The sequence below is a fragment of the Thamnophis elegans genome, chromosome 13 (genome assembly GCF_009769535.1).
Source record: "Thamnophis elegans isolate rThaEle1 chromosome 13, rThaEle1.pri, whole genome shotgun sequence".
In the NCBI taxonomy this organism is placed as follows: Eukaryota; Metazoa; Chordata; class Lepidosauria; order Squamata; family Colubridae; genus Thamnophis; species Thamnophis elegans.
Genome location: NC_045553.1, coordinates 8,436,336 through 8,462,446, shown reverse-complemented (window position 1 = coordinate 8,462,446; position 26,111 = coordinate 8,436,336). Strand labels below are relative to the sequence as shown.

The 26,111-nt window shown below is 44.3% G+C and overlaps 1 protein-coding gene across 2 annotated transcripts in view; it reads left to right on the top strand.

The window, feature by feature from the left end:
- CLTCL1 (clathrin heavy chain like 1) overlaps positions 1-26,111 on the top strand; it is a 68,285-nt gene that overhangs the window by 32,168 nt on the left and 10,006 nt on the right. For both annotated transcript variants that reach the window (XM_032229347.1, XM_032229348.1), the window contains exons 15-30: positions 1,103-1,228; positions 3,467-3,609; positions 4,330-4,564; positions 5,716-5,838; positions 6,069-6,214; positions 8,272-8,455; positions 9,207-9,399; positions 10,158-10,315; positions 11,265-11,429; positions 14,358-14,465; positions 15,769-15,936; positions 17,031-17,180; positions 18,579-18,710; positions 20,007-20,117; positions 22,257-22,427; positions 23,423-23,644. In XM_032229347.1, coding sequence (XP_032085238.1) covers positions 1,103-1,228; positions 3,467-3,609; positions 4,330-4,564; positions 5,716-5,838; positions 6,069-6,214; positions 8,272-8,455; positions 9,207-9,399; positions 10,158-10,315; positions 11,265-11,429; positions 14,358-14,465; positions 15,769-15,936; positions 17,031-17,180; positions 18,579-18,710; positions 20,007-20,117; positions 22,257-22,427; positions 23,423-23,644 — 2,535 coding nt within the window. The remainder of the gene's footprint in view (positions 1-1,102; positions 1,229-3,466; positions 3,610-4,329; positions 4,565-5,715; positions 5,839-6,068; positions 6,215-8,271; positions 8,456-9,206; positions 9,400-10,157; positions 10,316-11,264; positions 11,430-14,357; positions 14,466-15,768; positions 15,937-17,030; positions 17,181-18,578; positions 18,711-20,006; positions 20,118-22,256; positions 22,428-23,422; positions 23,645-26,111) is intronic.

Sequence of the window (26,111 nt, the reverse complement as noted above, 5' to 3'; positions counted from 1 at the left end):
AAGAATCCCCAGTCACCTGAAGATTGGCCCAAAGTCACCCTGCCAGCTTATATCTCTAAAGTGGGACTACAACTCCCAGTCTCCTGGAGGTTGGCCCAATGTCACCCAATTACTTTTCACGCCTAAGGTGGACCTAGAATTCACCGTCTCCTGGTGAATGGCTCAAAGTCAATCAACTGGCTTTCATGCCTAAAGTGGGACTAGAACTCCCACCTATACATTCGGTGTATAAGGCACACCCAAATTTTCACCCTCTTTTAGGGGTGGAAAGTATGTCTTATACTCTGGAAAATATGGTAAATATACGTCGCAAACCGTAACCCTAAAATTAGGAGCAAGTCTTGTTTTTCCACAAATTAAAATATATTTCCTTCTGGTGTGTCACTATCGCAAAAAGCTTGGTGGTTAAAAAGAGTTTTCTTGGGAATTGAATCGAGTCTGCTTCAAATGATGGCCTCTTTCCAGCTTGAATTCAGGACAGAATAACAGAGTTGGAAGGGACCTTGGAGGTCTTCTAGTCCAACCCCATGCTCTGACAGGAAACCCTACACCATTTCAGACAAATGGATATCCAACATCATCTTAAAACCTTCCAGTGTTGGAGCATTCACAACCTCTGGAGGCAAGCTGTTCCACTGATTAATTGTTCTCACTGTCAGGAAATTTCTCCTTAGTTCTAAGTTGCTTCTCTCCTTGGTTAATTTCCATCTGTTGCTTCTTGTTCTGCCTTCAGGTGCTTTGGGGAATAGGTTGAGCCCCTCTTCTCCTGTGCGCTGCTTGGAGAGTCCAAGCATGGGTTAAATTAGTCTGGTTGCCCTAGGACTGAATTAAATTCTTTAGCCACGCCTCCTGTTCCTCCTTAAGACCAGTTTTTAAATTCCGTCTGGCCCATAAAGACGCAATTTCTGGGTACCACCTGCATCCCAACATTCAGTCCCCGCTTACATAATTCATGTTACCCTCTTGATATGGCAAATTACAGCTTTCCTCACCCCATTCAGTGGGGTTCACAAGTAAAAGAAGAAGAAAACGTATTAGTGTACTTCTCTCCTTAATAATCTCTGATTTATGTTTTGTCTCTTTCTTTTTTCTGCCGATGTAGGAAGCCAAGCTCACAGACCAGCTTCCCTTGATCATCGTCTGTGACAGATTTGACTTTGTTCACGACTTGGTTCTTTACTTGTACCGCAACAACTTACAGAAGTACATTGAGATCTATGTTCAGAAGGTACATTGTGCATTGCCTTTCCATTTAAGGCTATTTTAAGAGCCATTTAAAGTATCGTATTTTTCTTTTTCTTTTTTTTAGCAGATTTTTTTAAAATTATTTTTTCCCTTCTACAACACCTTATAGTCATTATATCAATATTGTTATGTCATCATACCTGTACATGTATATAAGATTTCGCTTCTGTATTTACACACCTTTATACACAGTTATATATATATATATATATATATATATATATATATATATATATATATATATATATATATATATATATATATATATATATATAGTTTTTTTGGCTGAATTAATTTTATTCTTGTTTTGCAGCCATTTGTACCAATTGTTCCAAATTTCATAATTTCCGACTCTTCTTTATCTTTTAATTTCAGTGTTAATTTGTCCATCTCTGCACAATCCAAAGGTTTTTTTTATGACTAATTTGTCCGAGGGGGTATTATTTTGCTTCCAGCATTGGGCAAATGCTATTCTAGCTGTAGTTAGCAGATGTGTTAATATGTACTTAATTTTCTTTGTATATTTCCCTTTGATTATTCCCAGTAGAAAGATTTCGGGTTTGTATTTTATCTGTTCTCCTGTAATTTTTTGCACCCATTTCCAAATTTTTGTCCAATATTTTTGCATTTCCGGGCATGTCCACCATATGTGATAATAAGTCCCTTGTACTTTTTTACACTTCCAGCAGGTCGGCTTCATGTTTGGGTACAATATATAAATAAATAAAGTATCGTATTTTTCAGTGTATAAGACGCACCACACACACACACACACACACACACACACACACACACATATCAAAAGAAGGTGAAAATTTGGGTGCATCTTACACACCGGATGTAGCCCCACCCCACCAGAGGCCAAAAACGCGAAGCATGGAGGCAGCAATGGTCTGTGGCAATCCCTGCAGCATGGAACAGCTGATTGGGGGGGTATTCCGGCAGTCCCATCCACCCGCCAATCAGCTGTGCTGAATCAGGCTGTAATAAGTGCTGCAACTTTAAAAAAAGTGCTAAAGCTGACGTGGCTGGTCAGAGTTTGCAGCAACAATCACATTCAGAAGGCACCGTAACTAATTCAGCAGGAGTCAAAGTCATAATATACAATACATTACCAAAAGCAGGTGTTCCAAGGCAGCAGTAAATGCAAGCAAAACACAAGCAGTTTCACTTTCAGTTCTGGGCTAAGCCAGGCTCCTTCCTGTCTCCTTGTTGCTCACATAGCAAAGACTGTTTCAGAGTCCAAATAGCCCTCCTTGGCTGACTTAGTTGCTACACCTATTCATTGGCTGACCTTGTTACCATGTGTCATGTGAATACCATGGATGCTAGTAGGCAGAGGCAGAATTTTTCTTATTATTATTTCCCTCCCCAAAAACCAAGGTGCGTTTTATACTCCGGAAAATACGGTAGATCCTTCTAGTAGCAGTGCATCTCAACTGTAGCAACTTTAAGATAACTGTATTTTTCGGAGTATAAGACACACCGGAGTATAAGATGCACCAAGATTTTGAAGAGGCATTTTTTTAAAAAAAAAGTTTTTGCACTCTGCAGACATTCCAAAAAGGCCCTTTTAAAAAAAGGTATGAATAGCCTTTAGGAGGCTAGTAGAGTGCTCTTGGGGGGGGGGTGTCCCCCCAATGAGCAAAAAACGGTCCATTTTTTGTCCAAAACAAGGGGCATGAATAGCTTTTAAGAGGCTTGTAGAGTGCTCCTGGGGGCTGGGCTGGGACCAAAAATGAGCAAAAAACAGCTTGTTTTTCGTGAAAACAGGCCTGGGTTTTTCCCCCCAAAAAAGGGCATGCATAGTCTTTAGGAGGCTTATAGAGTGCTCCTGGGGACTGGGGAGGCAAAATTGAGCAATAAATGTGCCCTTTTTTTACTTATTTCTACCCTCTCCAGCCCCCAGGAGCACTCTGGAAGCCTCCTAAAGGCTATGCATGGCCGTTTTTGCAAAGGGGGTGGGGTTTTGGGAGACCAAAAATGCTTTATTCAGTGTATAAGACGCACCCAGATTTTCACCCCCTTTTTTAAGGGAAAATGGTGCGTCCTATACTCTATAAAAATACAGTGTGGACTTCAACTCCCAGAATTCCTGGAGCATGGGTATAGAGCAGGAGTGTCAAACTCAAGGTTGGTTGGAAGTTTGCCTTCCTAAGACTGGCTTGTGCGATGGTAGGATTGCAAGCCCTTGAAACGCAACAATTTTGTCCCATTTCAGGTCAATCCCAGCCGCATCCCTGCCGTCGTGGGAGGTCTCTTAGACGTGGACTGCTCGGAAGATGTCATTAAGAACTTGATCATGGTGGTGAGAGGTCAGTTCTCGACCGACGAATTGGTGGCCGAAGTTGAGAAGAGGAACAGGTGAGACCCACAGGGACCTTCAGAATATTTTATTCCCCAAGAAGGATTAAATTAGCTTCCCCCTACATCAGCACGGGATGCGGTGGCTAAGACGCTGAGCTTGTCCTTCAGGAAGGTCAGCAGTTCGGCGGTTCGAATCCCTAGCGCAGCATAACGGAGGGAGCTCCCATGACTTGTCCCAGCTTCTGCCAACCTAGTGGTTTGAAAGCATGTAAAAATGCAAGTAGAAAAATAGGAGCCACCTTTGGTGGGAAGGGAACAGCGTTCCGTGCGCCTTCGACGTTGAGTCATGCCGGCCATATGACCACGGAGACGTCTTCGGACAGCACTGGCTCTTCGGCTTTGAAACGGAGATGGGAACCAGGAATGACTAGCACATATGTGCGAGGAGAACCTTTACCTTTACTTACACCAGCAAGTCTGCAGCCTTTGCAGCTTGGTAGCCTGACTGGGTCTAAGTACTATTGCTATTGTTTCCCACAAGAAGCGGTATATAAGTCTTAAGTGCTATTGCTATCTCAGCCATTGCAGCAGCCCCATAGTCATGTGAACAAAATTTGGACGCTTGGCAACCCCCCTGTATTTATAACGGCCGCAGTATCCCAGGGGCCCTGGCAGTTGGCAGCATTAACCTGCAGTGCTGCCTTCTGAGATAACTTGATCAATCGGTTAAATGTTGGCCAGACAAGAGTGAACTAAAGATCCGTGTTCTTCTTCGAGGCTTAAGCTGCTCCTGCCTTGGCTGGAGTCTCGGATTCACGAAGGCTGCGAAGAGCCGGCAACGCACAACGCCCTGGCGAAAATCTACATCGACAGCAACAACAACCCCGAGCGCTTCCTGCGGGAGAATCCCTTTTACGACAGCTGTGTTGTTGGAAAGTATTGTGAAAAGAGAGACCCTCACCTGGCCTGTGTGGCTTATGAAAGGGGGCAGTGTGACCTCGAGCTCATCAAGGTGAGTGAACACTGACATTGGATATGAAGGAGCAAAGGGACGTAGAAAGTAATCATCTTCTTTGAATGACCCCGAAATCCCTTACCGGGTGGAGTCTAAACATCTGGAGCCAAGTGTTTACTGGCTGGATGCCCTTCCTGTTGCCAATGCAGAGTTTTGTTCAGAAAATATACCGTATTTTTCGGAGTATAAGACGCACCTTTTTTCCCTCAAAAAAGAGGGTGAAAATCTGGGTATGTCTTATACCAATTTCGTTGTATTTATTTTGTACAATGACAATAAAGATTATACTTATAGACGGAATACAGCATGTTTGGCCTCCCGAAACCCCCGCCCCTTTTGCAAAAATGGCCATGCATAGCCTTTAGGAGGCTTCCAGGGTGCTCCTGGGGGCTGGGGAGGGCAGAAATAAGTGAAAAACTGGCCTTTTTTTTTGCTCAATTTCCCCCCTCCCCCAGCCTCCAGGAGCACTCTACAAGCCTCCTAAAGGCTATGCATGCCCCCCCTTTTTTTAACCATGAAAAACGGGCCATTTCTGGGAGGTCTGCGGAGTGCAAAACCTTTTTTTTAAAATTTGCCTATTCAAAATCTTGGTGCGTCTTATACTCCGGTGCGTCTTATACTCTGAAAAATACGGTAATCTTATTGTGCCCAGAGAGAGAAATATCTGCCTCTCCCTAGGATCAAACTGACAGCCTCCTGATTGAGAGGCGGGAGCTCCACCTCTAAGCTACCGCACCACTCATCATCATTTTTTAATGCCCCCATACTCCCTTGTCAGGTGGAGTCTGGACAGCTGAATGGAGCCGAGTGTTTACTGGCCAGATGCCCTTCCTGTTGCCAATGCGGAGTTTTTATTCAGCAGATATAATCTCATTGTGCCCCGAGAGAGATCTGTTTCTACCTAGGATCGAATTCACGGCCTCCTGATTGACAGCTGAGAGCTCCACCTCTTAGGTCCCGCACCACTCAGCTATAGAAACTAATATAACAATAATTTTGAAAAATCCACCATGTTTGAAACACGGCTGCCGCTAACTTCAAAGTTGGGAAGAAGTCCTTTTAAACGACAGCCGATCCGAACGCTACTTTTTAAACACCAGCCTCTTCCTTTTCTGTTGCTTTTTTTTTTTTTTTTTTACTTTTCCCAGGTTTGCAATGAGAATTCTTTATTTAAAAGCGAAGCTCGTTACTTGGTGCGAAGGAAAGATCCAGAATTGTGGGTCAGTGTTTTGGAGGAGAACAACCCCTTCAGAAGACCCCTCATTGATCAGGTACGTGAGAGATTTGGAATCTGTTCTGAGCTTGGCTTCCCAAAAGCCCAAAGCCAACTCCTCGTCCCGATAAAACCCCTTTTTTTATTTAATTTAAAGTGAATTCCTCTCCAGCAAAGTCCCGGCTAACAGCCTTTCAAGACACCCCAGTGCGTTTCTGCTTTTCGCCCTTTGCTGGGCCAGGATTGTGCTTAATGATGGTCAGTGGCGTCCTGTTTCCCAAATACCAGGTTGTCCAGACGGCGTTATCGGAAACTCAAGATCCGGAAGAGGTTTCTGTGACTGTGAAAGCATTCATGACAGCCGACCTCCCCAACGAACTGATTGAGCTGCTCGAAAAGATTGTCCTGGATAATTCTGTCTTCAGCGAGCACAGGTAGGGAAGACCGTTTTCTGCCTTCCAAAGGTCACCTTTATATGACATTTTAAAAATCTTTTTATCTAGCCGATAATCTGGCGTTGCCAGGGTATTTATTGATAGGGGGGAAATGTCCGGACCAAACATAATTTCTAATGTTGGGTTTTACCCCTTACCAGAGGAAGCCCCCTTGTGGAGTACTGTGAAGCCGTTACCATGGCAACTCCACTGCGCTGTACAGTAGAAGCCATTTTATGGCAGTACGGTAGAAGCCATTTTAAGGCACAACAGGCTGTATCTTAACAAAACACATACCTCGAGATGTTATCTATCTATCTATCTATCTATCTATCATCTATATATTACGTATATATAAATATATATAATACTTATATATAAAGTAACTTATATTCGAATCTTATTACAGATGGCCCTTGACTTATGGCCACAATTGAGCCCTTTTCTAAGCAAGACAGTTGCTAAGAGACTTTTGCCCCATTCTACAACCTTTCTTCCCCGGTCGTTCAGTGAATCTCTGCAGTTGTTAAGTTAGTAGCACCGTTGTTAAGTGAATCTGGCTTCCCCCTTGACATTGCTGAACAAGTCGCAAATGGCAATCAAATGGCACCCCTCACCCCCAGGTCAGTACAACCATCACAAACACATGCCAGTTGCCGAGCATCCAAATTTTGACCATGTGACTGTTGGGATTCTGCAATGGTTATAAGCGTGGAAAACCGGTCCTAAGTCCCTTTGTTCAGTTGTAACTTTGAATGGTCACTAATCGGATGCAGGATACAAACTGGGTCGGTCAGCGGGACCAGAGGTTTTGTCTTCCAAGCTTTCGGACATGTGCTGGAGCCCATCCTTCGGGAACGTCTCTGCAGACCAATCTAATCCAAACTATCCTAATGTAAACCTAACCTAAGATCAAACTAAACCCAAACTAAGCCCAATTTTAGCCCGAACTAAACCCAAACTAAGACCAAACTAAGACCAAATTATCCCAAACTAAGCCCAATTTTAGCCCGAACTAAACCCAAACTAAGACCAAATTAAGACCAAATTATCCCAAACTAAGCCCAATTTTAGCCCGAACTAAACCCGAACTAAGACCAAATTATCCCAAACTAAGCCCAATTTTAACCCAAACTAAACCCGAACTAAGACCAAACTAAACCCAATCTAAGACCAAACTAAACCTGAACTAAGACCAAACTAAACCCAATATAAGCAAGCCCAATTTTATCCCAAACTAAACCTGAACTAAGACCAATTTTAGCCCGAACTAAACCCGAATTAAGACCAAACTAAGACCAAATTATCCCAAACTAAGACCAAATTATCCCAAACTAAGACCAATTTTAGCCCAAACTAAACCCAAACTAAGACCAAATTAAGACCAAATTATCCCAAACTAAGCCCAATTTTAGCCCGAACTAAACCCAAACTAAGACCAAATTAAGACCAAATTATCCCAAACTAAGCCCAATTTTAGTCCGAACTAAACCCGAACTAAGACCAATCAGACCAAAGTAAACCCAATCTAAGACCAAACTAAACCTGAACTAAGACCAAACTAAACCCAATATAAGCAAGCCCAATTTTATCCCAAACTAAACCTGAACTAGGGCCAATTTTAGCCCGAACTAAACTCGAACTAAGACCAAACTAAGACCAAATTATCCCAAACTAAGACCAATTTTAGCCCAAACTAAACCCGAACTAAGACCAAACTAAGACCAAATTATCCCAAACTAAGACCAATTTTAGCCCAAACTAAACCCAAACTAAGACCAATCAGACCAAACTAAACCCAATCTAAGACCAAACTAAACCCAATATAAGCAAGCCCAATTTTAGCCCAAACTAAACCCGAACTAAGCCCAATCTAAGCCCAAACTAATCCCAATTTTATCCCAAACTAAACCTGAACTAAGCCCAATTTTAGCCCGAACTAAACCCAAACTAAGACCAAACTAAGCCCAATTTAAGCCCAAACTAATTGAATGGTTGTAAATTCTACTGCTGGACCATGCTGGCTTAACCCTTGTCCTCGTGAACTCTCTCGCAAGGAATCTGCAGAACCTCTTGATCTTGACGGCCATCAAAGCCGACCGCACTCGGGTGATGGAGTACATCAACCGGCTGGATAACTACGATGCTCCCGATATTGCCAACATCGCCATCAGCAACGAGCTCTATGAGGAAGCCTTTGCTATCTTCAGGAAGTTCGACGTCAACACTTCCGCCATTCAGGTGGGGGCCAAAATTGGCAGCTGGCCGATCTTCAAAGGGAGCTTCCACACACCCCACACCCCTTTTCTTCCTAGTGTTGGTTCACATTTGGGATCTCCCAAGTTGGGTACTTTTAAGACTTGTGGACTTCAACTCCCAGAATTCCTCAGCCAGGAATTCTGGGAGTTGATGTGCACAAAGTCTTCAACTTGGCCATCTGGTTGGGCATGCCTCACCCCTTCCTGGCTGAGGAATTCTGGGAGTTGGAGTCCACAAAGTCTTCAACTTGACCAACTTGGCCATCTGGTTTAGATGGTTGGCCTGGCTCCTCCCTTCCTGGCTGAGGAATGCTGAGAGTTGGAGGCCTCAAAGTCGCCAACTTGGCCAACGTGGCCATCTGGTTTGGCCTGCCTCCTTCCTTCCTGGCTGAGGAATTCTGGGAGTTGGAGTCCACAAAGTCTTCAGCTTGGCCAACTTGGCCATCTGGTTTAGATGGTTGGCCTGCCTCCTCCCTTCCTGGCTGAGGAATTCTGGGAGTTTAAAGTCTTCAACTTGGCCATCTGATTTGCCTTCCTCCTTCCTTACTGGCTGAGGAATGCTGGGAGTTGGAGTCCACAAAGTCTTAAACTTGGCCAGCTGGGCCATCTGGTTTAGATGGTTGGCCTGCCTACTCCCTTGAAAAACCTGGACCCCTTTCTACCCCCCCCCCCAGGCCACTTTATTTTTCCTAAGGGGGGTTTTCTGAAGACTCACCTTGCACCCTTTTTTATAGGTGTTGATAGAACACATCGGCAATTTGGACCGTGCCTATGAATTTGCCGAGAGGTGTAACGAGCCGGCTGTGTGGAGTCAGCTGGGCAGAGCCCAGCTTCAGAAGGATCTGGTTAAGGAAGCGATAGATTCCTACATAAAGGCGGATGATCCTTCTGCCTATATGGAGGTGGTGGAGGCAGCCAACAGAAACGGTAAGCCCAATTTTTGATTTAAGTATTAATCTTTATTGTCATTGTACTTAAATACATTGGTTTTGCACTTGAATATCAGAACAGTTTTGTCCCTTAGCTAAGCCACCATTTGATAGTCACGGATTCTATCAGTCTCTTGTTTTTTTTCCAACACCGTGTAAGAATATACATGACTTCTTTTATTTCTCTTCACTTAGCGGCTCAGTGGCTAAGAAGCTGAGCTTGTCGATCAGAAAGGTCGGCAGTTCGGCGGTTCGAATCCCTAGCGCCGCATAACGGAGTGAGCTCCCGTGACTTGTCCCAGCTTCGCCAATCTAACAGTTCCAAAGCATGTAAAAATGCAAGTAGAAAAATAGGGACCACCTTTGGGTGGGAAGGGAACAGCGTTCCGTGCTCCTATCGGCATTGAATCATGTCGGCCACATAACCACGGAGACGTCTTCGGACAGCGCTGGCTCTTCAGCTTTGAAACGGAGATGAGCACCACCCCCTAGAATCAGAAACGACTAGCACATAGAGTATGTGCGATTGGAAACCTTAGGAATGTTCATATCACCGCAGTGTACAGATTTTGATAGGTATATCTATTTAAAATACACAAAAAATGGGACTGGCCCATGTTCCTCCCCAACCTCTTCCCTGTCCGACTCTGCTGCCAACTCCACTGGCCACAACACATTGCTGTTTTTTGCAAATTCCTGACATCCTGAAAATGTAATTGTAAAATAAATTATTTGTTGTCTCTTTTTGTGTTCAAGATAACTGGGAGGACCTAGTCAAATTCTTGCAAATGGCCCAGAAGAAAGCCAGAGAATCTTATGTTGAGACCGAACTGATTTTTGCCTTAGCCAAAACAAACCGACTTTCAGAGCTAGAAGAATTCGTCAGTGGCCCTAACAACGCACACATACAGCAGGTAATTTTACGTGTTTATTGATCCAATTAATTGGCCGCTTATCTAAACGCAGGTTAACCCTGGGCGGCTTTCAATATTAAATTTTATTGGGGGTTTTAAACTTCAAGCACAATTCATTAAACATCATTTCTAAGAAATGACATGGTGTAGCAGTTCATCATGATAATAACTGATTAAATGCATCAGTCACCTGACTCCCAAGAGAATCCGGGCGATTTACAGATTGTTAAAATGTTTAACAACTAGCAAACTGCAGGGAAAGAACAATCTGGTTGCGTCCTAAGAGCCATGGTGGCACAGTGGTTAGAGTGCAGTACTGCAGGCTACTTCTGCTGACTGCCGGCTGCCTTCAATTTGGCAGTTCGATTCTCACCAGGCTCAAGGTTGACTCAGCCTTCCATCCTTCCGAGGTGGGTAAAATGAGGAGCCCGATTGTTGGGGGCAAGAGGCTGACTCTGTAAACTGCTTAGAGAGGGCTGTAAAGTACTGTGAAGCAGTATATATTGTCCGTCCTTCCATCCATCCATCCATCCATCCATCCATCCATCCATCCATGGTGTACAGTAGTTAGAATGCAGCATTCCAGACTAATTCTGCCCATTGTTGGGAGTTCAATCCTGAACCGCTCAAGGTAGACACAGCCTTCCATCCTTCCAGGTTGGGTAAAATGAGGACCCAGATTGTTGGGGGCAAGAGGCTGACTCTGTAAACCACTTAGAGAGGTCTGGAAAGCACTGTGAAGCGGTATATAAGTGCTTTTGCTATTGCTATCATGCATTGTTAGCGCATAGCCAAACAAGCAGGCCTTGTAACTAGGTTGGGTGCAAACCCTAAGAAGAATAACAAAAAACTAATTCTAATTTGTTGTTTGTTACTTAGCACCCTGATGTTGGCACTCAACATTCTGCACTTTTTCATTGGTTGGTTTTGTCCTCGGTTTTCCTTTCAGGTCGGCGACCGATGCTACGAGGAAGGGATGTACGATGCGGCCAAGCTGCTCTACAATAACGTGTCGAATTTTGCGCGCCTGGCCTCCACCTTGGTACACCTAGGGGAGTACCAAGTAGCTGTCGACAGCGCCCGCAAAGCCAACAGCACCAGGACGTGGAAGGAGGTGACTTGCTTAGCATTGTTCAAGGGGAGAAAGACACAGGAAGTCCTTACGACCATCATTGAGCCTGGAGACAAGTTGTGCCGGTCGTTAAACAGGTCATCATGTGACCATACATACATACATACATACATATATATTTAAGATCCCTTTTGCAGTGGTCAATGTGCAAATACAGTACAGGTAGTGCTCGACTTACAACAGTTTGATTAGAGATTATTCGAAGTTACAGCAGCACCAAAAATGTGTTCTCCTGTGCGCTGCTTGGGGAACCCAAGCATGGGTTAACTTTGTCCATTAGCCTTGAGACTGAGTTACGCAAATTGCTGGCCACGTCTCCTCTGACTGGATTGGTTCAGTTTTTTAACTCAGTCCAGCCTAAAGAGACGCAAAATAATTCTCTCTAGGTTACTAGACAGATTCATCATTATTATTTCCACAAATTCATCATTATTATTTCAGAAATTCATCATCATTATTTCACAAATTCATCATCATTATTTCACAAATTCACCATTATTATTTTACAAATTCATCATTATTATTTCACAAATTCTTCATTATTATTTCAGCTTGGTTACTTGACCAATTCATCATTATTTCGGCTGCGTGCTAGGCAAATTCATCATTATTTCAGCTTGGATTCCACTTCACCGGATTGAGTTCCCTTCAGGGTAAAATCCCCTTTGGCGATCTTTTGACGAGCAAAGTTGATAGGGAAGCCAGATTCACTTAACAACTGTGCTGCCAACTTAACAACTGCAGGGATTCACTGAACAACGGTGGCAAGAAAAGTTGTAAAAGGGGGGCAACGCTCATTGAACAAATGCGTCACTTGTCAACAAAAACTTTGGGCTCAATGATGGTCGTAAGTGGAGGAGTACCTGCAACGATGTTAATATCCATTCAGTCGTGTCCGACTTTTGGCGATTCTATGGGGCGAGTCTCCGAAGTGGGGCGTGGGATGAGTCACAGCTGGGTGTTGTCACGGCCCATCTGCCTGGAGACTGAGGTAAATCTTGAGGCCACACCTCTACCCCTCCTCTGACTCCACAGATTAAACTCAGTCTTCGGCCCAGAAGGAGCTAAATACCTGGCTCTCCTCGGCGCGAAGTTTTTTCCTTTTTTTCCCTTTTGAGTTTTACCTTTGGCGGCTTGGTTTCATTTTACCGCTAATCCTTCCAAACATAATTTATTTCTCTAGTGAATTCCCCTGCATGACACGACTATCAAGTTTCCAAGTAATACATCCCATTCAATAAGAAATCAGAAGCAGGCAAATTCCTCAAAGAACATTTTATTGGGACGTATCTAATTGGCACCGATTTGGTGAAAAACCAGCTCCAAGTTCCTGTTGATTTTACGCCCAATTAAAAGTAAAACTTCGTCACTTCCCCCAGAGTCTGGTCCAATCAGCATACAGTCCAGTTGCTAGGTGACCTCACTCTCCTCCTTTTGAACATCTGCACCAATGTCCTTGATTCCCAGGGGAAAGAATTTTATTTAGGCTATAACACCCCAGCTATCTCTACATCCTCTCCCATATCCCTTTGCTCCAGGCTGTGTAGCCCGAAGCATTGAGAAGAGAAACCTCCCTAGAGAAAACTTAACAAAAAAAATGGCCACAGTTTGGCCAACTTTAGGGTTAACAACGGCCAAAGTCAGTTGAGATGCAGTTTTGTGATTTAGGGGAACTTATAATAATTCTATAATAACACCAATGCAAAGATAATACCAATAGTTAAGGCTGTTGGTTTGAGCTCTGGGCTTGGCAATTTGGTTGCAAACGTTTCATCAATGTTTGAGGAGACCTCATCAGTTCTATGAGTTGTGCTCGTCTGTCAGAATACGGGCCTTTAAGTGTCTTCGTGAGATGCAAATTAGCGTTGGTCTGAACAAACAACACCAACACCAATTAGTGTCACACAAAGGTACTTAAAGGCCAGTGCACTGGCAGATGAGCACAACTCAAAGCAAGCTGACGATGTCTTCATGAACGGTGACGAAACGTTTGCAACCAAATTGCCAAGCTCGGAGCTCAAACTCAACAGCCTAACTAACCAACCCGAGCTACTGATATTCAAATATATCTCACTACCAATAGTGGTAGATGCCTGGAGTGCGATCGCAAAACATGTGGAGCATCACTTGTACACTATTGGCATTGACAAAATCGCCATTGGTCAATTTCACTTTGCGACAATACAACTTAACACCATCACATAGCCACCTCTGCCTATCCCAGGCCCATGGGAAGGGCTCGTGTTCTGACCCCCCCTCTGACCGGTGAGTCACGCCGACACAAGCTTACTGTTAGCCCTGCTTTATTCATAGTAATTACTCACAGACAAGACATTGGCAGCAATCCAGACTCCCACAGATAAGAAATACACACAAGAGCTTCTCCAGCCTAGTATAACAGTTGTGTCCTGCAAAAGGTCTCCTCCCAAAGTCTCTTCTTATATACTCTCTTGGGAGGAGCCAAATCACAACCACCTGGGCCTGACTATCTCCTATGAGTCTGACTCAGTAATTGCTGCCTTCGCTTCTCTGCCCTTTTCTGCCTGGTGTCAGGGACCAACTCCCTTTGCTCCTCCCCACTGCTCCAGTGCCTGACATCAGGGACAAACTCCCTTTGACTTTCACCGCTGCTTCATGCCTCAGGCACCTCCTAGTGGCCAACCAGCCTCTCTGGTCCCTGCTCGGAGTCTGAACCCTGCCCAGGGTCCTCCACATCTTCCAGAGCCGACTCATAGGGTCCCTCGCTATCGGAGTCTGTCGGCAGCTCCAACAGCTCCTGCTGGACCACAACAGGCTTGGTAGGTGGACAAAAATGCCAAATCCAGTCTGAACATCTGGCTAACTGTGCGACAGACTGTAGTAACTGAATCACTGGGTTTGATTGTTCACTTTTTGTCTCTTTGTTTGCAGGTGTGTTTTGCCTGCGTGAATGGAAAGGAGTTCCGCCTTGCGCAGATATGCGGCTTGCACATCGTCATTCACGCGGATGAACTGGAAGAACTGATAAGCTACTACCAGGTGGGATTCCTTTGACAATGGCGTAAAAGTTATTAAAGATACTTCGGTTGCGCTTCCTCCCACTGAACTGCTAAAGTTAAAACAACAGCTGTCGTATTTGTGATTCAAATGAGCCGCAAACCAGCTTCGCTTTCGACAATAGCATTAAAATAATCCCAGCAGAGGACCAGGAAGACATATACATTTAGCTGAATTTTTAATTTGCATTTTAGAATGAAATTTGGCATGCCGTATTCCGTTTTTAATCTCCCTGATGAATAAGTCCCTGTTGCTCATTGTTAGTTCTGTCCAAATACGATTAGCTTTAATTGGAACGCGTGCAAACCACTGCTTCAAGCAGTTGGTGGCGCAGTGGTTAGAGTGCACTTCTGCAGGCTAATTCTGCTGACTGCTGGCTGCCTGCAATCTGGCCCTTCAAATCTCACCACTTCAAGGTTGACTCAGCCTTCCCTCCTTCCGAGGTGGGTAAAATGAGGACCCAGATTGTTGGGGGCAAGAGGCTGTAACTCTGTAAACCGCTTAGAGAGGACTGTGAAGCAGTGTAAAGTGGTATTATAAATCTAAGTGCTATTGCTTTAAGCTTAAAGTAAACTGTTCTAAACTCAACTGTAAAAAATTCAATTTTTCTCAAGAGTTTGGAAATATCTTACCTGATTCCATTGTCTCAGCCATTAATTTTCACCTTTTTTATTCTGTTAACTTCTGCGAACCTCACACTATATTTAAGAGGTCCCTAAGGATGTGCGGGTGTAACATGTCTACCATCCCTCTCACATGTTAATTTTCTTAACGTTGCTTGTTCGAATTTGTAATTATTGTTCGACGAATAACATTTAAATAAAAAAACATTTGGATTTCTCCTCTGTGAGCAGAGTTGCCCCTTTCTTAAGATGTTTCCTTCCTAGGTTGTGGGAACACAGGTAGTTCAGGGGATTTTAATAACAGGGAATACTCGGGTGTTAGATTTTGCCAGTGGTCTTGCTCTCTGTGCTTGTTTGAATTTAGTTCCTGGACGTTTCGTGACCAGATTAGATAACGTCATCCGTAGGACTTCCTTGTCCTGTTCCTCTTTAGCTTCTATATGTCTTGGGTGGTCCAGTTGGTCATGTGATTGGTTGTTCGTTTGAAGTTGTTAAATTCTAAGCAGCTGATTGGTTCTCTGGATGACTGGATGTTCGAATGGTCCGGTTTCTTATGCATTCATATGCCGGAATGGACGTTCAGTGGATTATCTTCTCTTCTTGTTCATTTGCTAATGTCATCCATCCAAGCTGCTTAAACCTGTTGTGTTCTTGACTCACAGGGCCGCGGATATTTTGAGGAGCTGATTGGTCTCTTGGAAGCCGCTCTCGGTCTGGAACGGGCCCACATGGGAATGTTTACCGAGCTTGCTATTTTATATTCCAAATATAAACCCCAGAAGATGAGAGAACATCTGGAACTGTTCTGGTCCAGAGTCAACATCCCAAAGGTATTTGAAGTTCCCGAAGTCAAGCAATTATTGATATTGTTCTGTTTTTTTCCAGCCAGCTTCTTCGACTAAATGTTTAAAACTGCCATCCTGGCCTCATGGTTCCTGGCAACCTAGCAGTTTGAAAGCATGAAAATGCAAGTAGATCAATAGGTACCACTTCGGTGGGAAGGTGTTCTGACCCCCCTCGTCCTACACCAAAGCACGCCGATACAGAGATACTTCAAGGATTTATTAACACACAGACAGGGCCTTGGCAGCACTCCAGCACAGTCCAGGCCTTGACAGCAATTCAGCACAGACTAACCTTGGCAGCAGTCCAGCCTGCCAAGCTAGCCATGAGAGTTCTCCAACTTTAATTGAATACGTTGACTCCTGAAAAGGGCGAATGCACACTCATTCCTTTTATAGTCTTGAGAGGAGCCTAATTACCACCAGCTGAGTGCAATTATCTCCTGTAACTGCGTAACTGCTCCTTACGCCTATTAGCTCTTTGGTGCCGGGCATCCAGGAGCAACTCCCTTGGCTCCTCCCCACTGCTCCAAATCATGACATCGGGATCACACTCCCTTGTCTCCTCCCCACTGGTCCAAGGCTCAGGTGCCTCCTGGTGGCCAACCAGCCTCTCTGCGCCCTGCTCGGAGTCGGCACCCTGTCCAGGGTCCTCCACCTCCTCCAGAGCCGACTCATAGGGTCACTCGCTGTCGGAGTCTGGTGGCAGCTCCAACGGCTCCTGCTGGGCCACAACAGGAAGGTAACACCGCTCCGTGATGTCATGCTGGCAAGATGACCACGGAAATGTCTTTGGACAGCGCAGGGTCAACGGTCTTGAAAGAGAAATGTCCATCACCCCTTAGAGTCGGAAACAAGTAAAATACGCAGGGACTCCTTTCCAATTTTTTTTCCAATTTTTTTTTATTAATTATATTTCTTAGTGCTTAATAAATATTTTCAGCCTCTTAGGAAGGAAAAAAGTGTGGCTTATACTCCGAAAAAATACAGTAGTTTGCATACCAGTAACTTCCTGGGGTCCATACTGTGCCTTGGGGGGGTCTTCCTTTTCACTCTTTCTGACTTCATTTTTTTTTTTCAAGGTCCTTCGAGCAGCAGAACATGCCCACCTCTGGGGAGAGCTTGTCTTCCTCTACGATAAATACGAAGAATATGACAACGCAATCATGACCATGATGAACCATCCCACGGATGCTTGGAAGGAAGTACAGTTCAAGGACATCATTGCAAAGGTGAGCGGCCAACCATGGTGATGTGTTCTGACCCCCTCCTCCGTCCAGTAATGAATGCCGAGACAAGCTTAACTGGAATGTACTTTAATAGCAAGACACCAAAACCTTGGTGGCTGAAAGCCAAGCATAACAAACAGATAAGGACCTTGGCAGCAATCCAGCCTGCCAAGCTCCCAGTAATGTCCTCCGACATTCAGTTCCTGCGTTGACCTCTGCAAAGAGGGCGGTGTGCACAAGTAGCTTTTTATAGTCTGGAGAGGAGCCTAATGACCATCAGCTGAGTACAATCACCTCCTGTAATTGCGTAATTGTTCCTGACGCCTATTAGCTCTTCGATGGCGTGCATTCAGGAACAACTCACTACTGGCCTCCGGCTCACTCTCCCTTGTCTCCTCCCCACTGGTCCAAGGCTCAGGTGCCTCCTGGTGGCCAATCAGCCTTTCTGCGCCCTGCTCAGAGTCGGAACCCTGTCCAGGGTCCTCCACATCCTCCAGAGCCGACTCATAGGGCCCCTCGCTGTCGGAATCTGGTGGCAGCTCCAACGGCACGTATTGGGCCACAACACTGATGTGCACTGTAGCTTGACTTGCTCCCTGGACCAGTTGAAGTTGCTAGGGAGGGCCTTCAAGATTGACACAAGGACATTCCTTTTTAAAAAAAAAATTTTTTATACATTTTTCTTTTACAGGTCTAAGTATTTAGTAAACAGTGTATTATCTGGGTCATTTTACATATGCATAATAATAGTAGTAATAACAATCTTTACTTGCGTGACTCTGAGATGAAAGAAGAACAGCTGACAGAGAGCGGGAGAGTAGCTTCATTGGCTGTGGAGGAATCTGGGGAAGGGCAAAGACAGGCTGGGCAGAGCAGGGGAGAGGTAGAACAAGGGAGAGGGGGTTCAGAGGAAGACCCAAGGCCCACCACCACCACCCCTCCTCATCCTAGGGCGCGCCGGGAAGTACGCAGAAGAGAGCAACGTGGGTTGTGTGGGTTACGAAGAAGGAAAGGGCCCCGATTCCCTTCACAAGGCACACCTGGGGATGGAGTTTAAAGGAGAGGCAGTTGGGAGGGGCATTTGTCGGGAACAAATGCTGAAATCATCTAGAGTTGTGCCTTGCATTTCTCCCGACTGTTTGAATTCCCGCTGTCCTGTGTGTTTATCTTGCCTTGCTGAAATTATTCTGGGACTCATTATCTTATTCCGCTGGAGTGATTGATTGCAATCATTCTGCTTACAGCGTTTGGACTGGAGTATCTTCAGGTTTGTGGAAGAGCTGCTCTCCAGGCCGGAAAGAACCACAACACTCAATGTGGTTGAGTCTTGGAAATGGATTCTTCAATATTGGGTTGTTCAATGTATGTCCCTGTTTTCTCCACTCATTCTTCACCCTCCAGGTTGCCAATGTGGAGTTGTATTATAGAGCCCTTCAATTTTATTTGGATTACAAGCCGCTGCTGATCAACGACCTCCTCCTCGTATTATCTCCACGGCTGGATCACACCAGGACGGTCAGCTTCTTCGCCAAGGTGACTGAAAAAGACCCACTTCTGGGAAAGAATTCTCCAATCACTCCATTCAGGTGGAATGCTCTTAAGGCACTTTGGCACCAGGGACTGGTTTCGTGGAAGACAAATTTTATATTTATTCTTTATTTTTATTCCTTCTCCATCATGTTTTTTTTTTCTTGTTTAAGTTTTTTATTAGACACCCATTAAAACATCGGACACGGCGTAACCGTCCTGGCAATGTCTTTGCCATACGTGCTAAAATATAAAGTTAAATATCATAACCACCATGCTTATTTACAATTGGTCTATTCAGTATTACAAATATAAAAAATACCATACTTCCATCCTTGTTCCTTTGTTCTTGTCTTATACATTTTTCATACGTAATTCTAATCTCCGTTCTATAAACCTAGTCATTTCTTATATTGGGTCTCTCCCTTTTTGTTCCAACCATTGATAAAATTTATCCCAGATCTTATAATATTCTGATTCTAATTTCCTGACAGTTAGAACAATGAATCAGTGGAACAGAAGTTGCCTCCAGAAGTTGTGAATGTCCCAACACTGGAAGTCTTTAAGAAGATGTTGGATAGCCATTTGTCTGAAATGGTGTAGGGTTTCCTGCCTAGGCAGGAGATTAGACTAGATGACCTCCAAGATCCCTTCCAACTCTCTCATTCTGCACTAGCTGACCATATCTTTCCTCCATCTGGAGATTTATGTAGATCAGGATAATTTCACCCACAATTTGGCCCTTCAAAGTCTTCAAAGTAAACATTGAAACCAATACATTCATACAGTCTCTTTTGATACACACAGAGACAGACAGACAGACAGACAGACAGAGAAAAAGAGATAGACAGAGAGAGAGGAGGAGAGAAACAGAGAGAAAAAGTCTTTAAGAAGATGTTGGATAGCCATTTGTCTGAAACGGTATAGGGTTTCCTGCTTAGGCAGGGGGTTGGACTAGAAGACCTCCAAGGTCCCTTCCAACTCTGCTATTGTATTGTATTGATTCGTCTTCGTTCTTCAATTCCCACATCAATTTATCCATTGCAGCACAAATCAGAATTTTCCTAATCACTTCCTCTTCTTGTGGAATTTCTCTGTTTTTCCAGTTTTGGACAAAGACCGTTCTTGCTGTTGCAGTAATATGTTGTTATTGCACATTATTATGTTTTCATTTTCTGTAAGCCGCATAGAGTCTCCGGAAGCGAGGAGGCAGCTTTTATGAGTTTTATAAATAAACAAAACGTTCATCGTCTTTTTTTTTTTTTTTCCTTTGGCCTTAAAACGTTTGCTTTGCTTCCATAGGTTAACCAGCTACCTCTCGTGAAACCTTATTTGCGCTCGGTCCAGAATCACAACAACAAAGGCGTCAACGAGGCACTGAACAACCTTCTGACGAAGGAGGAAGATTACCAAGTGAGTTTTGGAAGGGTACCTTGCACACTTAACGACGGTTGCAGATACAGCATGGATCTCAACCGACCCCCCGATTCGCAGCTTGCTGCGGCATATGTGATGGTTTAGTAGCAATAGCAATAGCAGTTTGACTTATATACCGCTTCATAGGGCTTTCAACCCTCTCTAAGCGGTTTACAGAGTCAGCGTATCGCCCCCACAGTCTAGGTCCTCATTTCACCCACCTCGGAAGGATGAAATGCTGAGTCAACCCTGAGCCGGTGAGATTTGAACCGCCGAACTGCAGATAACAGTCAGCTGAAGTGGCTGCAGTACAGCACTCTAACCACTGCGCCACCTCGGCTCTCTGCAGTACAGTGGGTCTCAATCTTCCTAACGCTGCGACCCTTTAATACAGTTCCTCATGTTGTGGTGACCCCCAACCGTAAAATTATTTTTATGTTTTCTGTATTTTTTCAAAAATATATGTTTTCCGATGGTCTTAGGCGACCCCTGCGAAAGGGTCGTTCGACCCCTGAAAGGGCTCCTGACCCACAGGTTTAGAACCACTGGTTTAGTATAAGAAATAGCTCCTCTGTTCTTGTGGGTGGACCCCATAGATGTCTCAAGATTCCCTTAATCAACAGGAGTCATCTAAAACTGTTGGAATAACCATTTGCAGAATTCATAGTTCCTTTTGCATGAGATAACATTACCACTTCACGATGCTTCCCAGCCTTCTCTAAGCAGTCTATAGAGTCAGCCTCTTGCCCCCAACAATCTGGGTCCTCATTTTACCCACCTCGGAAGGATGGAAGGCTGAGTCAACCTTGAGCCTGGTGACATTCGCACTGCCAAATTGCAGGCAGCCAGCAGTCAGCAGAAGTAGCCTGCAGTACTGTACTTTAACCACTGGCGCCACTGTGGCTCCTAATTAATTCAGCAAGATAATGAATGTAACAATCACATCAGGGGTCATAACAATTGTAGTGCTCTTTTTGTCCCTTTGTCCTAAGAAGAAGAAGGGGGGAGAAATTTTGTTTTTCCCCCTTATGTATCATTTACCAATCAGCCTTGGACTAGTCTTGGATCCCAGCTTCTTATAGGTGTGGAAAACTTTAGATGTTGTGCAAATAAGTTTCGAATTTCTTGAGCCGGTCAGGATTGAACTCCTGGCAGTGAGCTAGCTTGCAATGCTGTATTCTAACAGAGGGAGAGAGGGAAGGAAGGAGGGAGGGGAAGGAAGGAAGGAAGGAAGGAAGGGCAATAGCACTTAGACTTATATATCACTTCACAGTGCTTTCCAGCCCTCTCTAAGCAGTTTACAGAGTCAGCCTCTTGCCCCCAACAATCTGGGTCCTCATTTACCCACCTCGGAAGGATGGAAGGCTGAGTCAACCTTGAGCCGGTCAGGATTGAACTCCTGGCAGTGAGCTAGCCTGCAATGCTGTATTCTAATAGAGGGAGAGAGGGAAGGAAGGAGGGAGGGAAGGAAGGAAGGAAGGAAGGAAGGGCAATAGCACTTAGACTTATATATCACTTCACAGTGCTTTCCAGCCCTCTCTAAGCAGTTTACAGAGTCAGCCTTTTGCCCCCAACAATCTGGGTCCTCATTTTACCCACCTCGGAAGGATGGAAGGCTGAGTCAACCTTGAGCCGGTCAGGATTGAACTCCTGGCAGTGAGCTAGCCTGCAATGCTGTATTCTAACAGAGGGAGAGAGGGAAGGAAGGAGGGAGGGAGGGAAGGAAGGAAGGAAGGAAGGAAGGAAGGAAGGGCAATAGCACTTAGACTTATATATCACTTCACAGTGCTTTCCAGCCCTCTCTAAGTGGTTTACAGAGTCAGCCTATATGAGTCAGTTATCAAGCATCTGAATTTTGATCATGTGACTGCAGGGATGCCACAATGGTTTTCACTGTGAAAAACGGTCCTAAGTCATTTTTTTCGTGCCGTTGTAGCTTGGAACAGTCACTAAACAAACTGTTGTCAAGTCGAGGACTTCCTGCAAATGTTTTTACTTGGCGGGGCCACCCAGAGTTATTGGGAATCAGGTGGCATGCAGATTTAATAATAATTATAAAAAAAAAACCCACAGGACCTCTGGTTCTTTTCAGCAAAGCCCCTAACTCCTGCCTGGACCTTTTCTGTCTCCTAACAGGGCCTGCGAGCGTCTATCGATGCCTACGATAACTTCGATAACATCACCTTGGCTCAGCGTCTTGAAAAGCACAAACTAATTGAGTTCCGGCGCATCGCCGCTTATTTGTACAAAGGCAACAACCGGTGGAAGCAGAGTGTGGAACTTTGCAAGAAAGATCGGCTTTATAAGGTCAGTTCTTGATGTTCCGAATTACAGCTTCCTCTTGTAGCCCGCTAGCAGAGCTGGCAGCAGATCCGGACAGTGAGGAGGGTTGGGGAGGAACCTGGGCCAGTCCTGGAGTCTGGGGAAGGCTCTGATGAGGGCTCTGTGTCGGAGACAGAGAGGGGGCCAGGGCTGTATGCCAGTTATCAGCTGCCTTCAGAGTCAGACATCAGTGGGGCAGAAGAACAGCTGGAGCCTGTTCTCAGTGTGTGCATGCACAGAGTTGCCAGATGAAGGGAAGAGCTAAAGAACAGGGGTCAACTTGGGAGTAAGGCCACAGGCGGACAATGAATGGCCCCACCCATAGGAAATAAAAGGGGAGTGGAGTTTGCAGGAGACCATTAGTTTGCTTCATTGGTTTGGAAACTCCTTGCCAAGTTTTGCAGATATCAGCCTGGCAGCTCTCCAAGCCAGATAATGTCTGGGACCGTAAATCCTCCCTCGAAAGACTTTGCTGGATGTGAATGAGCAGAATTCACAGTCAAATTAATCAAAGGGGTTTTTGTGGGGACAAGGAGTTTGCTTCATGCCCTCAGAAAGCCTGGGTCAGAACAGTTAGTATCTTTTGCAAAATGGGCGTGGGAGGGTGTGGTTCTGGGGTTTTGATTCCGGGTCATAAGGAGTACCTTTTATTGAGGTAACTTTGAACGGTCACTTAACAAGCTCAACAGAACAGAATGGAATGGAATGAAATAGAATAGAATACCTTTATTGTCACTGAATGTATACTAACTGGCATACGTTAAAAATGAAATTTCATTGCATACAGCTCTTAAAGGGGTTACCACCTCCAATGTTACACTACCTAAACATGACAAAAATAAGTAAGTAAATAAATAAATAAATAAATAAATAAATAAATAAAGACAAAATTAGGTATATACTCATATTGACGAAGGACGGAGGTTTTTGCAGTAAAAATAACGAAGAGCTATTTTAAGTGCCACGTTGGTTTTCATTAGGATGCCATGCAATATGCAGCCGAGTCCAAAGACCCCGAACTGGCTGAGAAGCTCCTTCAGTGGTTCCTGGAGGAAGACAAGAAAGAGTGCTTTGCAGCCTCTCTCTTCACGTGTTACGACTTGCTGCATCCAGATGTGGTCCTGGAGTTGGCATGGCGACACAACATTATGGACTTTGCGATGCCTTACTTCATTCAGGTGATGAGGGAGTACCTTACCAAAGTAAGTACAGCTTTCTCTGCAAGGAAGGGTCTTGCCCCAATCCAAAGGAAAGGCTTCCCCAAAAATAGACAGACATAGAGAGAGAGAGACATAAAGATAGGTACATAGATACTTAGATATAAATATAGACAGACAGACATAAATCTATAAAGAGATAGATAGATAGATAGATAGATAGATAGATAGATAGATGATAGATAGATAGATAGATAGATAGATAGATAGATAGATAGATAGATAGATAGAGATAGATAGATAGAATGTTTCCCCAAAATTTGACCCCCAAAATAAATACTTGGCCTTATTTTCAGGGAGTTCTTATTGTTTTTGAGGTGCAGGAGGCGCCTGTGTGGTCACCTCATGGCTGCTACTGTGTTGCAATATTTTGGGGAGGGCTTATTTTTTGGGGGGGAAATATCATTTTAGCGCATGCGGTCAAAAGTCTAATTGGGTTTATTATCCAGGTAGGTCTTATTTTTGGGAAAAACAGGGTAGATATAGCTAGATAGAGATATAGAGATAGATTGATAGGGAGAGGGAGGAAGAGAGAAAGAATGAAAGGGGGAGAGAGAGAGGAAAGGAGAGAGAAAGAATGAAAGAGAGTGGGAGGAAGAGAGAAAATGAAAGAGGGAGAGAGGGAGGAAGAGATAATGAAAGGGAGAGAGAGGGGGGGAGGAAGAGAGAATGAAAGGGAGAGAGAGAGAGGGAGGAAGAGAGAGAATGAAAGAGGGAGAGAGGGGGGAGGAAGAGAGAGAATGAAAGAGGGAGAGAGGGTGGAAGAGAGAAAGAGAATGAAAGAGAGAGAGAGAGAAAAACTGAGACTTGTCAAAAACTTGCTGGATGACTTAAGACTTCTTGAGTGCCACGGGGCCACCAGCACCATTGCCTCATTCGCTTAATTAAAGCTGTTGATTGCTGATCACTCTTTGGAGAGGTGGATTGCTTAATGCCTGTAATTAAACCTTGATCTCAGCCTGGCAGACACGATTTCAGCAGCGAGTGGGACCTGCGTTAGTTGCCTGGAGCTGGTTTTTTTTTTTAAAAAAAAAAAATTGAGAAGCACCATGGCCTGGAAATACAAGTAGCCCTCAGCTTACGACTACGATAGAGCCCCAAATTTCTGTTTGCCAAGCGAGGCAGTTGTTAAGAGAGCTCGCCAGCACCCCGTTAAATCAGAGTCCAAGGCAGAGTTTTCCTCAAACTTCCAATTTATTAAGAGAGACATGTTGGCACACCTTGGAAACCTCTGTCCTGGACTCTGATTTCATTCTGGATGATGTATGAAACACTGACGAGAGCTTGGCTCTGTTTTTACTATATTCCACCGCTATTAAGTGAATCACGGCAGTCATTAAGTTGGTCACACTTAAGCCTTAATCACCTGACCCCGGGACACTGCGACCGTCATAAATATGAAACAGTTGCCCAAGCGACCAGAATTTTGTTCATGTGACCTTTCAACCGTGGAGAGTTTGAAAAATGGTCCTATGTCCCATCCCCTTTTTTTGTTCCAGTGCAGTTGTAACTTCAGACGGTCACTAAACAAAACAGTTGTAAGTCAAGGACTGCATGTAATAATAACGTTGCATCTAAAAAAAATGCAGTGTTTTCATCAGTAACATTATTCCAAGGCTGTTGCACCATCATAGCAAACTCGTTGTTCCTAGTTTCAGCTCTGTCTTGATTACTCTGTTGTTCTAATTTTCAGATTTGTTAGTGCAGCTGAAGCCTTTTCAGTCTCCAAAGCACAAAGACATTTAATACACTGTCCACAAAGATAAATCAGCTAATTATCATTACTGCGTTTCTCCGAAAATAAGACAATAGCAATAGCAATAGCAGTTAGACTTATATACCGCTTCATAGGGCTTTCAGCCCTCTCTAAGCGGTTTACAGAGTCAGCATATTGCCCCCAACAACAATCCGGGTCCTCATTTTACCCACCTCGGAAGGATGGAAGGCTGAGTCAACCTTGAGCCGGTGAGATTTGAACAGCCGAACTGCAGAACTGCAGTCAGCTGAAGTAGCCTGGAGTGCTGCATTTAACCACTGCGCCACCTCGGCTCCTGGTCTTATATTATTTTTCTTGCTCCAAAAGATGCATTTGGTCTTAGTTTCTGGTTAGGTCTTATTTTGGGGAAACTACAGTACTAATTGCGCCCCTCTGTCTGATGATCTTAACTGGGGCTTCTTTTGGGAGAGGGCTTATATTGTGAACATCCTGAAAAATCATGCTAGGGTTTATTTTCCGGTGGGGTCTTATTTTTGGAGAAACAGGGTATTATTATTATATACTTTATTCATTAACTCAGCCAACTGAACATTTAAAAATGCATCATAAATACCATTGGCTAGTGCTAGTGATTGATACGGGTTGCTGCCAGCGTCCTAGGATGATTATTATTATTGTTGTTGTTGTTTTTATTGTTTTTATTGTTGATATTATTTACTTTATTCATTAAACATG